At 37.8% G+C, this 14,014-nt stretch overlaps 1 protein-coding gene across 2 annotated transcripts; it reads right to left on the minus strand.

The window, feature by feature from the left end:
• Window positions 1-1,018: 1,018 nt before the first annotated feature.
• LOC139960052 (steroid 17-alpha-hydroxylase/17,20 lyase-like) lies at window positions 1,019-13,658 on the minus strand. 2 transcript variants are annotated; one of them, XM_071958078.1, is made up of 10 exons: window positions 13,559-13,658; window positions 12,190-12,379; window positions 11,459-11,641; window positions 10,176-10,269; window positions 8,056-8,220; window positions 6,539-6,747; window positions 4,928-5,053; window positions 3,944-4,183; window positions 3,196-3,294; window positions 1,019-2,318 (listed from the first exon to the last, which is right to left on the minus strand). In XM_071958078.1, exons 2-10 carry the CDS (start codon window positions 12,347-12,349, stop codon window positions 2,065-2,067), a joined length of 1,530 nt encoding a protein of 509 aa, XP_071814179.1. In that variant the 5' UTR covers window positions 12,350-12,379; window positions 13,559-13,658; the 3' UTR covers window positions 1,019-2,064. The 2 variants fall into 2 exon arrangements, with proteins under 2 accessions (XP_071814179.1, XP_071814178.1); XM_071958077.1 differs by having other exon boundaries at window positions 13,341-13,611.
• Window positions 13,659-14,014: the final 356 nt, after the last annotated feature.

Genomic DNA, 14,014 nt, shown 5'->3' on the forward strand with positions numbered 1-14,014 from the left:
GTATTGACGGCTAGCCTAGCCCAGATTTCTAGAGGCATACATACTTGTTCCTTCGACTATATCTCTCAATCCATTTTTGACAAACCTCTTCGGCTTTCGCGGACCCATATTTTTTTCACGGACCCTTATTTTTTCACGGACCCCCTGCGGACCCCTTTGCCCTTACGGACCCCAAATAAATTTCACGGACCCCCTAGGTGTCCGCGGATCCCATGGTTGAGTAACCTGGATTTAGACGATAGATTTATAGGTATAGATGCAAGTTTGTTCTTATTATTTTTGAATTTTCAAAAACTCCTCCAACTGAAAGTCTCCCCCTCCCCCTCCTCCTTTGGGTATGTGCCAGTTACCTATGTCATAACAGTTTGGTAATTATTTGTCTTACAGCAATGGGTAATTTAGTCATGCACCTGCTTGATGTAACATGAAGATGAATATAATGCCATTATATTTGTGTCATAAGTTTGTTTGACCTACTTAGTATCAAGTCTTTTAAGTTTGGCTTAAATAAAAACTATTGTTTCAGTGTATCGTGTTGACATGAACCACATGAAGTTAATAATCCTGGAGGCTGTTTTAGAACTTGCAGAATACTACCTGCTGTCCCATATAAGACAACAGTTTTTAACAGGAAGAGTATAGGGAGTACAGATTTTCATGGTGAAAACTACTATATGTACTAGATTTCAAATAAGAAGCCACTTGAAGTTTGTCAAGTAATCAGCTGCGCTCACATCCATCTGATTGGGAAGTTAAATGGAACTCCTGGGAGCAATGACAATCACATGCCCCACTCATTATTCTCTGAACACCCCCTACGGAATGGTATCTGTTGGTATTCAGCGGAGAAAATCTCTTGGATAGGGTTTCAAATGAGCTTCTGTTAGCTTGCAAACTGTAGGAGGTATGATGGAATTAAGTACCATAACCATAGGCATAACTGGTTTAAGTTTTGAAAGAAGCAACGTTCACTGGACTTCATATGTGGGACACCACTTTTCATTAAAGAACTAAACAGTTGATATTTAACTTGTTTATTAGGAGTATTAATCAAACTCATATGACCTCTAACATGTCTGTTGTAGAAATACAACATTTGTCATTTAATTTATAAAGTGAAAACAAAATATTATCAAGTAATTTTGCCATATTAAAGTTGGAAATGCATAATTATGAAGGAAATCAATACAAAAATATCAAAACTTTAAGCAGTTGAAACATAAGGCCCAAATTGTTTTACCTGCATTTTCCTGATTCCCAGAGAGCAATCCATATGTGAGTGGTACAACAACATATACTAAGACTTGACCTAATACTATTGATGAAAATCATCATCAGATTGTCAAATTGTACTTAGCAATTTTATCGACACAGTTCCCCACTGTTACAGCTGAGGTTCCAGAATTTTGGGAAGTGGCCATGGGGTCCCGAGAGATGTATTGAGAAGAATTGGCAGATACTGAAATTAATACTTGATAGTGGTGCATAAAAACAAAAGATCAATAAAAAAGTAAGTAATGTACACACTCGATGGGTGCTAAGTATTTTCACTATGTACCTTGCTTGGACTAAAATTACATTGGGCTACGCTTTTGTACAAAACTGTCAAATGAGGTGGCTGAGCCCCCCCCCCCCCCTGGATCCTCTTTGGGAGCCCCTCCTTTGATCCAACTATGGATTTGCACCTGTACTGTCACTGCTGCATCAGCTATGGTAGTGCATTTGGTCATTTTCTTTGTCTTCAGTTTCTTTCTACAATTTTTAAATATATCATTGTAATATTAAATTCCCTTCACCCGAAATATAAATGTATATATAAAGTTCAAAACAGAGAGGTAATTATTTAATTAAAACAAAACAAAATGAAGAGTCTCTTAAATGTTTTCAAATTAATCAAACCGATGCAATGCCCCACAATTAATTTTCTTATTAATAAAGCTTTAATATGATTTACCCGTTCTTCAAATATATTTTTGAAAGTACAATTCAGGCAGTTCTCCACATCATCATATAGACTTTCCATTTCCAAAATAGCAGCCACAAACATTTGCTGCTGTCATGCAATTAAAAGCGTTTCTCTACAACCACTTCTATATCCTTCAGCATATTCAGTGCAGCCTGGGGATCTCCTTCTGAAAAATCTTTCTCTTCCTGCCCGATAGGTTTGCTGAACTTGTAATGCTGGAATAACCACGCAAAGAGAAGAAAGAGCTCAGCCTTGGCAACCGATTCACCGATGCAGACACGGCGTCCGGTTGAGAAAGGCATGTAACCTTCTGGGTGGAGACGAACTTTTCCGCTCTCATCCAGGAAATGTTCTGCCGGGGAAAAAAAGAGTTGATATATTATTATCATACCATGTTACATGAGGGTGGTCTGGAGTGGAAACTTTAAGCTGCCTCCTCCAAACTTTAGAACATTGTACTTCTGTTTACCTCTATACAGTTTGTAAACTAATACTATGAACACTATGCCATCATCATAACAAGCTTTGGATTATTTATATACTGTAATGTTAGATTTAGTCACGAGATGGACGAGAACCTGTTCTACAAATAAAAGACCAAAGCAGAGATTATTGTATGAATGTTGACTGGCTGCAACTTCACGACCGGTTTCTCTGTACAATCATAACATATGCAGACTTGTACAGAGATACCGGTCGTGAAGTGGAATTTTTCTGGTGTGTTGGTTTTTATTTATTTACTATATATCTGTCATACCACTTGCTACACATTCATTTCTTATTTACGGCTTGGCTTGCCTATAAAAAGTGTGTTGTTCTTTATTTATTTACAATATATATATATATATATATATATATATATTTTGAGACTAGTGGAACACTAGTAGTTGTTACTCAGAGTTTCACGCGTTGTGCGATCATCAGACTATATATATATATTTATATAATTGAATTCGTAGTGAGTTGGAAAATCCAGAACAGTGAAAAAACTTCCAGCCTCCACCGGGATTTGAACCCAGGCCTCTGGCTTTATATGCTGATGCCCTAACCACTAGGCTATGGACACTGATTGTATGTCCAGAGATTCAAAACCGGTAAGGAAGGTCCCATTCCACTGTAGGCGTTTGTCACCTGTATCGAACAATACTAGTTCTGTACATATATACTAGTTCTGTATATATATATATATATATATATATATATATATATATATAGGTCACAAAAATTACCTGGTGTGAATTTTTTAGGGTCGTCCCAGAGTTTTTCATCATAGTGCATGGAGTAGATGTTCACTAAAACCCAAGTATCTTTAGGGATGGTATAACCACCTACAAATTAACAGAAAAACAGAAGACATATACCTGTAAAGCAATCAGTAAGCATGGAATGCCGAAAGGGTCACCAGATGTGAAGATTTTTGGACGGAAATATCTATGGCCTATATGATACGTCTATGTCCATTGGCGTGTGTGCTAATGTGAAGATATATGTCACTGCTGTAGAAAGGCATATAAATCTGATAAACATTTTAATGTATTGAAAGCAAATCTATCTTTTACTGAGAGGGTATAAAATCACATTTTGCGCTGTCCTATTGATGGAATATAGCACTCCCTGATTAGCATAGCGAGAATTTTCAAAGGAAAACATTTTTGATATGCTGTAGACCAACTTCTTTAAGGTTTTGAGAAATGAAACTTTAAAAATCTGAGGCTCATGAATGCAAGTGGCTAAAGACCGCTAGACTACTTAGCATGATTACATTACAAACTTGTCAAGGACAAATGGTTTGGAAGGTCACGAAAGGGTAATCAATTCTTTAACTGAAATTAGGATAAAACATGGTTAGGTTGATTTATTAGCATGTATGGATTAATAATAACATTGAGGCATGCACTGAGGAGCCAACACCATCATCAATTTATTCTCCAGCCAAGCCGCTATCCAGTTGTTACATAATTGGCAATGACATCTTACCAAGCTCCACATCTGCCGATGTAGCATGCGGCACGGCTAATGGAACTAAGGTACTGTACCGCATAACCTCGTACAGGGTCGCTGTGGTGTATACTAGCTCCTCACGGTCATCAAGTGAGGGCAGCCTATCTCTTCCCACGACACGATCCACTTCGGCGGCTACTTTGGCTTGCACCTCTGGATATTGCACCATCAGTCCAGTACACCATTGTAAGGTAAAAATGGACGTATCCGTACCGGCTTAAAAGTCAAGAAAATGAAGACGTTGAGAAGATTTACAAGACACAAAATACCAAATCTATAGATAATTTCTAAATAAAACTCTTGCCTACTTCACTGCATAAGAATTTTTAATGTACATTAAATAGCATCTGACAACATCTAAATGATGAATAGCAATTGAAAGATTGATTTAAATTTTTCTGTTTTTGTTATTCCTTGTTTTGTGTGGTTTTACTTTAAGAATATGAGAACATAAATATATTACCCCTCCCTCCCCCCACCCCCCTAAGAAAAAGGTAAACAGTTTACACAAAGTGCTGAGTCCATACAGCTGCTTTTCAAATAATATACACATTTCATAGATATCCAATTTTCAGTTAAAATACTAACTGCTGAGTCACACATGGATCAGTGAGTCAAAAAAATTGGATGCAATGTTTTCAGCGATTGACATTATTATGGTGATTTCTATAAAAGTTCAGACAATTCAAAAAACCAATTTTTACTGCAACTGTTCTGTAGAATAATGTTAGATTTATAGCAGGCTAACATTGTTTCCATTCCATAACTATGGACTAAGAGAAACCTCCCCAGTTGGAAATTGAAGGAGAATGAAGATAGAGGGAAGGCAATCATGTTAGAATGAAAGATGGGGACAAAGACAAACCAACAGGAAGATTAATCTCTACCTGGAACCTCTGCTAGTCCTTCCATGAATATTCTTACTCTTAAAAGGAAACATTTATAATTGGAGATCCTTACCTCCAAATACATCTACCACTGTCTGTCTGATATGAGCCTCTGTTATCAAACTCATGTCTTCTTTGCCTTCATCTTTGATTTCTTGTCGAGACTGAAAGAGCATCTCTATGAAATCTTTCGGTTCACCTGTGTGAATCGGAGAAATGTAAATGTGTCAAGTCATTTGTACATCCCTCAAAAACAGCTTAGATGATATCACGTCAACTTGAAAACATCACTTGAAGACATCACGTGGCGCCGCAGACATCCTATTACGACAACATGAAAACATCTTCACAACTAGAAAAAGACATCCTTTTACACTACACAGATCACTGGAAAATAACTTTAAAGACAGCAAACCAAATACATCACTTCAAGACATCACTTGACACCACAGACATCCTATTAGGACAACATGAAAACATCTTCATAAATAGAAGGTACCACTTGAAGACATCCCTATACACCACACAGATCACTGGAAAAATAACTTTAAAGACAGCAAACCAAATACATCACTTCAAGACATCACTTGACACCACAGACATCCTATTAAGACAAAATAAAAACATAAATAGAAGGGACCACTTGAAGATATCAATTAACAACACATGAAGATAAATGTGAAGACATCTTGCTAACTTGAAGAATTCACATGAAGACATAACTCGACTCCACACACATCACACTTGAAGTCATACAAAGATATCATCTAGAATAAGGTGACCAGACGTCCCCGATTTTCGGGGACAGTCCCTGATTACAGTGTGCTGTCCCCGATGAACAAGTGTCCCAGAAAATGTCCCCATTCGTCAAAATGTTCAGGAATTTCGAAAATATCCCATATTATTAGTAATATAATTGTAAAAACAAAATATAGTCAAGTGTGCAGTCGCAGAACGGAACTAACCAGTACTTCAGGTAGGCCAGTGTAAAGTGGAATATGCTACTGTAGTTTGATCTAGCCTAGCACTCTTTCGTAAAGTAAACAAATTCATCTAAGAAAAAGCTACATTTTCGAAAATAAACTTGATTTAAAAAGTGCTTTTAAGTTTCACCATTTTACTTCTGAGCACCTTAGGTACTTGAAAATTTTCCAAAAGGGAAGGGGGACACCTCACCTTAGACCCCTCCCCCATATCAGTCATACAATAAATGTCCCTGATTCCAGTCAGGTAATATATCACCTTATATATATGGTCACCTTAATCTAGAATGACAACCTGGATAATTCCTTAACGTGTAACATAAATATCGAGAATTCTGATTGAAAGCACTCAAATTATAGATGGGGTTAAGAGACTCGCAATGCCAAACAGGGAAACAACTAACATAATGTGCATTATAATCATCTTTGTGAGCTATGGTTTTGTCTTTATTACAAATTCTAAGCGTTCAATATAAATACCTTCTCTCAATTAGTTGTGCATGTTATTTGAACAGGCTCAAGGAATCACTGAGAACAAAATTGTGGTCAGTGTAATGACTGGGCTCCTCTAGTAGTACAATGACTCTTCTGGCTAACTGCCCCCTCCTCTACCCCTGCCCTACCACCCAGTGGCGGAGCATCCATATAGTCAGGGGGGAGGGGCGAATGCCGTTTTTTTGTGACCACCAACATATACATACCCCCATCATACTTCTCACGGTGTTCATCCACTTCCTTGTTGACCAAGTTAAAGAAATCTTTAAAAATAGCTTCCAGTTTTCTCTGACCAGGGGTAGGAACATATTTGAAGATTGGTATGTAGTCAGCTAGAAGACCACTTCCAGCAATATCATTCCCTTCTTTACTTAGGTACATCAAGCGAGTAAGTTCCGGATCATCAAATTCGTACCTAGTAAATGAGGGAGATTACAGAAAGTTTATTGCAATAAATGGAAGGCAATGCTAAAAGTCAAGAATTAATTTACTCGTAACAAACTTTGTTTACCCACAAAATACACAAACAACATGCTGTGCACAAAAAAAAAAACAATAGGTAGACATCCTTAAGATAGGTATTTTGTGTAACCTTTTGCAATCCTAGACCAGATTAATAATTCCCCTTTAGTCTATTGATGATAAACTTGAAAGAAGTATGTGTACATCATACTTATTGTGGGAACCATGTCAGTAATACTACCAGAATGTACAATGCACAATTTGACCATTGTTGAACTCAAACGACCATTGAACTCCACCCACAACATTAGGCTTCTTGTACTCAATATGGTACAATTACATACCAAATATGCAATCTGCCCAAAGTTCCCCTTCTTGCAAAATCATGTTTACAAGGTTTTCACAATTTGACTCTTGTTGACCCCAAATGACCATTGACCTTCACCAAAAACTATAGGCTTCATGTACTCAATGTGGTACTTTTACCCAATAAATATGAGGTCTGCCCAAGCTTCTCTTCTTGAGATATCCTGTTTACAAAGTTTTCAAAGTTTTGACCCCTGGTGACCCCAAATGACCTTTTAACTCCACCAAAAACTATAGGCTATTTGCACTCAATGTCATTCATATACATTTTAGATATGAGATCTTCCCAAGCTTACCTCCTTGAGATATCATGTTTACAAGGTTTTTAAAATTTGACCCCTGGTAACCCCAAATGACCTTTGACCTCCACAAAAAACAATATGCTTCTTGTACTCAAGTTGGGGGTCACAAACACACTGATGCCATCATCAATGTAAAGGTTAAGACTTTCATCGAAACCGAAATCTGAGGTTATGAGATGATAATTAAACAAGGTCAAAGTTCATTTGAGACTCTATATTCATGAATGTAGTTTATATTGCCACTGCGCAATACTTGATATGTTATTTGGCAAATTATTTTACTTATACATATAAAAGCATTAGTAACTTACTTATTTGCACGGACATTTCCAGGTATCACTTAAAATATGTCACAGTAAACATTCACACAGTTGCTTACTTTGAAGAAATGATACATAACTAAAAGCACAAGTTAAGAACACATTGGGTGAGGGGGGGGGGGGTATTAGCATGAGGTGTAGAAGAGAAAATAGAGTCTTTGTATGCAACCTAATGAAAACTTTACCGACAGAAGCACTACATTGGTGGCAACTGCTTCCTTCTCTACAGAGAAACATTTCTACATTAGATACAACTGCAATTTCTTAACTTACTGTTTGCCAAAGCATAAACTCGCCAAGATATTATATATGGATGATGCAAGAACTGTTCGTGTGTCAAATGGTTCTGACCCTTTGGAGTCCAAGTTTGCTGTAAGGGCAGGAATGATGGAATAAACCAGCTTTTCAAATCTCTTGTTGTCACCAGTAGCCAACTTCCTGAAACATAGAAAAGGTTATTGAAAGTGAACATTTCATTCAATATATTAAATATAAAGTAACTAAAAATAAATTCTGTTCTGTACTATCAGGTAATAATTGCAAGCTTAAACAATCTTCAAACATAGAATAGTAATTGAATACCTTCCTTGGTAAATATGTATGTTTGTGATGATTTCATCATCCACTAATACAACTTATAATACCAGGAAGCTGGAAAACAGCTCCCTCCTTAACACAGGTATAGAGGTAACAGTATGTTCAACACCTGGCACATGCAAACAAGTACTGTACATCTCGGAATCCTCAACATTAGTACATGAATACCCCGTGGGGGCATACAACAGACTCCGAATTTGATGGAATGTACGAATGTGATGAGGATGACAATTTTCACACCAGTCCAACTTTGTACAGATAGGTACAGTGCATGTAGGCATATCTCAACACTGCACTGATAGGGATATTCCAGTGGCAAACAATTGAAACCTCATCTCAATATCTTACTCCTAACTAGAGATAGAGCGATTGAATCGAACCTATTTTGACAGGCTTAACTTTCAAATACTCTGGCAGGAAGTTGTTGGCTCACAGTAGGGTAAATTTGGAATGTTTGATTTCCTGTCAAACCTCTCTGTTCTTTAAAAAATTCCATCAAAATGTACATGTTTTGTACAAATATTCGTTTCTGCTGTGGATAAATGTTTGACAAATTGTAAAGAAAAAAAAACAAAGACATTTTCGACTGAGGTGCCCTGATGACATCATCCATTCTGCTGTTGCCAGATGCAAAATATCACAAAAATTTGACAAATTTAGCGATACAAAATGCTACAAGGTTGTGGTTTTCATCTGATAGGTTCTGTTAATTCCGGCAAATTTGCTAAGTAATCAACTTCAGCCAACAGAATATCTTTTTCAATGTAATATATGTGTAGGCACGTAGCTATAAATGTCTACAAATTTATGCCACTAAGATATTCCATTTCAACATCGTAGAGAGCTACATACAGCTGTGGAGGCATTTCTCAACAGCAGTTCAGCTCAGTTTGCCCTAGCCCTGTTATAAGGGCTGTAGACTATTCTCTCAAAAGCTGCCTCACTTGCTTCTACCAAACTTCCTCTCTACTCTTTGATGTTATCAAGCCAACCTTTCTTTCTTCTTCCTCGTCTTCCTCTTGCGCACACCTCTCCCTGAATCGTTGCCAAACTTAATCTGTTGCCTCTTCTCTTCCAGTGATCATACTTTCTCAACTTCCTCTTCCTTAATTCTTCCAACATTCCTTTCTCTACAGTGATACCAACTCTCCTCCTCAACAGCAGTACTTAAAGGGTGTGAAGACTCGCACAAAAAGAATTTTAATGATTTGACCTAGTTTCGAATGAGGTGTAACAGAAGTGTTAAACACCATCGATCCCAGAAAATACACACACAGCTTGCTACCGTCGGTAATTAGATACTACTGTACAGTCAGTACATACAGCTGCGGTCAATACCCACAGCACAGTATACAAACGATACAGCGATGGACATCTAAGGTCCAGCTAAAGATAACAAGGTATCAGGTTTCATAACTGTCTGCATTTTGTAGTGACACAAACAAAATGTCACTTGCAAGCAACAGAAAGTTAACTTTTTCAGATGGCCGCACGCGGTTTGGGGCGAGTCTTCAATGCCTTTAAAGTAATACATGTGAAGGCACATCCTGTAGCTATACATGTGATGACAGGTATATGATCCCATGTTTAGCCCAATCTTAGACCAAATGCAATGTTAGTTTGATTTATTGTGCTGGTATAATCTTCTAAAACTTTTACTCTAACCCCTAAGTGCACATATGTATGTTTCAGCACTTCCCACAAATTTCTGTTACTTTGTTGTGTACGGTAAATCTAATATGTTGAATGATGTTAGCAAATAAGTAGAAACATTAGACGATTCTAAATAACATTACCTGAAAGCAGAAAAGGCCAGCTTTCTGTGTAGCTTCCAGGAAGGGGAATACTGACCAAAGACAATATCCTGCCCACCTTCAGTGAATAAGTCAACTACAGGTAAAAAGAGAAAAAAAAATTTCATCAATTGAATATATGTCATTTCATAACAAAGAAAGTACTGTATAAAATACACTTCATCTGCCTTCTTTGTGTGTATCTATCAGTGGCATAGGAAGGTACATTTTAGTGGGGGGGGGGGCTAAAGACTGATGGCCGGCCTGGGGGAGGGGTCTAAGGGGACCCCTCCCCTTTGGATTTTTTTGGCATTTCCAGGTGGCCTCAGATGCAATTTGGTGTAATATAGCACACTTCAACACCCACTCCATTTTTGTAAATAATTTTGCATTTTCACCTGGCCTTAGATGCAATTTGGTGCTCCAAATGAGATTTTTTCTCATTTGGAAATGAAAAAGGGATTTTCTGACTTGCGGAGCGGGGGGGGGGGGGGGGGGGGGGAATGATACTTCCACCCCCCATATTTTTCACTGGGGGGCTAGTGCCCCCCCCCCCCGCCCCCCCCCCCCCGCCCCCCCCCCAGTTCCTACGCCCTTGGATTCTATAGCAAAATGGGTTTACATCTCAAATGCTCACAACTGAGTGGTTACAAAGTGTATGGTTGTCCAACCAGTCTAATGTAATGAAAAGGTAGAGAAAATAAAAACGATAAGAAACTAATTTAAACCTTAATTCCACATAAAATTGTCGAACATTTGTTGGTTGCCACAAGTAAAAATTTCTTGTTCATGGCACTGAAATGGAACATTTCTTTACTTTGGGCTGACCTCAAAATATGAGTCTCTTCCAATAATTGAAGTTAACTCTGGAATTTTTTTTTCATCAATTAATATTACTAAAGACACAATAATTCTGAGCACCCAGTAATGTAACAACAGTACTACTGTAATAGTTTGCTTCTTCTGGAAAAAACTGCTGTCTTTATCTTCATAGCAAAAAAAGTGACTTGAACAATTAGATCTGATGTTGCAATTTATACATCTCAATGTACCAAATCTCTTTCAATTGTTATTTTTAAATGTTAATTTCTTTAACAAGTCCTCAACAAAAATGAACAGTAAATATGTCAGTCAATGACTGACAGAGTAACAACACCTACATAGGAAGTATACCTGTAGAAAAGCCATAGGAGATTTTACCGTCATAACTATCATAGATTTCATCGCCTCCACCCCAACAACCAAAACAAAAATGAAACAATTTGCATGCTAAACAGCAGGCTTACTTGTGACGCTTGTTGGTCTGTTTGCAAACTCCACACCCTTCTTCAGGAGAGCTTCCTTTATCGTAGCAGCGCCATTCAGGACTACAGCCCACCTCTGACCTACTCTTATGGAAAATATATCACCATACTCCTTAGCATATTCCGTGAAGACAACAAAGGCAGGCTTCTCATTACGTGCAAGCTCTGTGAGAAATCAAACATACTTAAATCGCAAATGATTTGAGGTGGTACAGCGAATAGATTAGGCCTACTATGTATGTAAAGTAGACAACATGTTACAATTTACCAAAAAATTGCAGTTAGTGGTACAGAAAATTAACAGTAAATTTGACTGCAAACAAGCAACTTCATCCTTAAAAGCATGAGCAACTGTGATGGTATTATTATGAAAAATAAATGCATATTTTGAAAGAGCTTTTTTCAAACAGCACCCCTTGGAGAAAAAACAATTTTGAGTTTTCTGACTGAACAAGCTTGGCTCATCATAATTATTTCTTTTAACATTAATAATTAACATAATGTACAGACACGCAATATATCCATTTCGATATCATTTACAGTACATTGCCTTGGATGAGACTTAGACTGTTACTATCATTAGTTAAATACAAGTACAGATCCTTCAGTGACAGCAGCTTCCTATCTCTACTCACTTTTGATGTTTCAGGCTATATATAGTATGTTACACATAGGCAGCATTGGGATTAGCTGACACCTTTATCTACCCTTACCCAGGATATTGCCAATGAGAGGCCATCCCTTTGGTCCAGGTGGAAAGTTCTTAGTCGGCTTTTGTTGACTCCATATCCACATTCCAGCCAATACTGTTGTTATGGTAACCAGAGTTAGAGATGTGGAATTAACTACCACTGCACTAGACTCAAAAGCCATGCTGCTAGTTTATGGATCCTGAGCAGTTCACTATAGTGACAGAAGAAAAATAATACATCTTTGACTCTTTCGTAACTATTAATCACCTTTAGAAAACAGCCATGTCCCTACCATTTAATTCATCATCCTGCCTAATTTTAAAGATAACATTGCACCTGATAAACCCAGCGATAACCTACATAGGCGTATATGATGTCACAAAAAGTCCGGTATTAATTTAGAATCCGTACCAATCGACCCTACTTCTTAACCCCTAACCCTATTCCCTACTTCCTTACCCTACTCCTTAACCCCTAACCCTATTCCCTACTTCCTTACCCTACTCCCTAACCCCTCACCATATTCCCTACTTCCTAACCCTAATTCCTAACCCTACTCCTTAACCCTACTTTCTAACCCCTAACCTTATTCTGCCATTTCGAAGTAAGCTTTCCCATTCATATGGTACGGATTCTAAAGTTAGGCCAAAAGTCCTCCTCTAGGCCTATCAATGTAAGCATTAAATAAACTTTAATTCTCTGAATAAAAGTTGGGCCCTGCAAGCTTTCACACAATGTTGGCTACTACTTTGAGCACTGTAACAAAGTTGGCCTTGGCCAGTACTACTGACACAATGGCCATATCTTAATTAGCCCTTACTGCTACTGCGCTAACGTAATGTTAAACTAGGAAGCCCTCAGACTCAGAGCTACCTGTAGAGTCAGACACAAGTTGATGAGCTGCCACCAGGTAATCCACAGTATAGGTCTGGCCTACCTGTATTTTGTAGTAACTATTGTATGACGTACGTAGCTTATTAACATTATGGGTACATTATGAAAACTTTTACCCCTCCCCCCCCCCAAAAAAAATGGGAAAATCGGCCTGAAATATATAGCGTATATAACTCATGGCTCGTCTAATTGCTTACGCGAAAGTGGCCAGGGTATAGAGTTCTATAGGACCTAGAACTAATAGTAATACTATAGGCTACTACTACTGTACTAGTTACCGTTAGTTAGGCCTAGGCTAATCCGCTTCAGAGTCACCCCTTGGAAATATTGCTGCTCAGTGCTTTCACAATTTGGATAATCAGTGCAGGATTATATGAATAACGTCTGCCAGTGACGATGAGGACAAAGAGCTGATTATCCTGGATTGATAGATGATAATTGTGGTGACAAATTCGATGAGACTGTCTACATAATTATGGTTTACTCAATCCAGTACCTGGACATTTGAGATACGTCATTAATTCAAAAAGGTTTACAGTGTATACACTGTACTGTACAGTAATAATTAACTACAAATACAAGGACAATCTGGCACCTGTTGCCGATATGCGGATATACACGTAACTTCACTATGTTGCGTAACTACGCAAACTTGTTGCTGCACGCGTAGCTTTGGCCGGTTCGCAGTTATATTACCAGAATTTAGATTAGAACATGCGCGATATGATGGAAATTTCCCTCACAGTATGGTACTTTTTGCCTTTATTATAATAACACAACTAAAGAGAGAACACATACACGTCTGATCTGCTTGGGGTTTAAAGACTTGCTTTTCTCATTCAATCAATGATCTTTGCGACTCTTGACTTAATTCCTCTGCTTATCATCTATTTTCTGGATATGTATACATATATTTCGGTATAAGTGGAGAAGAAGAAATGCTCAATTCAGA

Source organism: Apostichopus japonicus, chromosome 19 (assembly GCF_037975245.1).
Source record: "Apostichopus japonicus isolate 1M-3 chromosome 19, ASM3797524v1, whole genome shotgun sequence".
Classification (NCBI taxonomy): domain Eukaryota; kingdom Metazoa; phylum Echinodermata; class Holothuroidea; order Aspidochirotida; family Stichopodidae; genus Apostichopus; species Apostichopus japonicus.

Excerpts from the sequence above, each read along its gene's own strand:
- LOC139960052 (XM_071958078.1), bottom strand. The coding sequence starts at position 12,349 with ATGGCTTTTGAGTCTAGTGCAGTGGTAGTTAATTCCACATCTCTAACT. Across the intron at positions 4,184-4,927 it reads AGTGGTAGATGTATTTGGAG|CCGGTACGGATACGTCCATT; the intron begins GTAAGGATCTCC and ends TTGACTTTTAAG. Across the intron at positions 2,319-3,195 it reads CCCTAAAAAATTCACACCAG|AACATTTCCTGGATGAGAGC; the intron begins GTAATTTTTGTG and ends TTTCCCCGGCAG.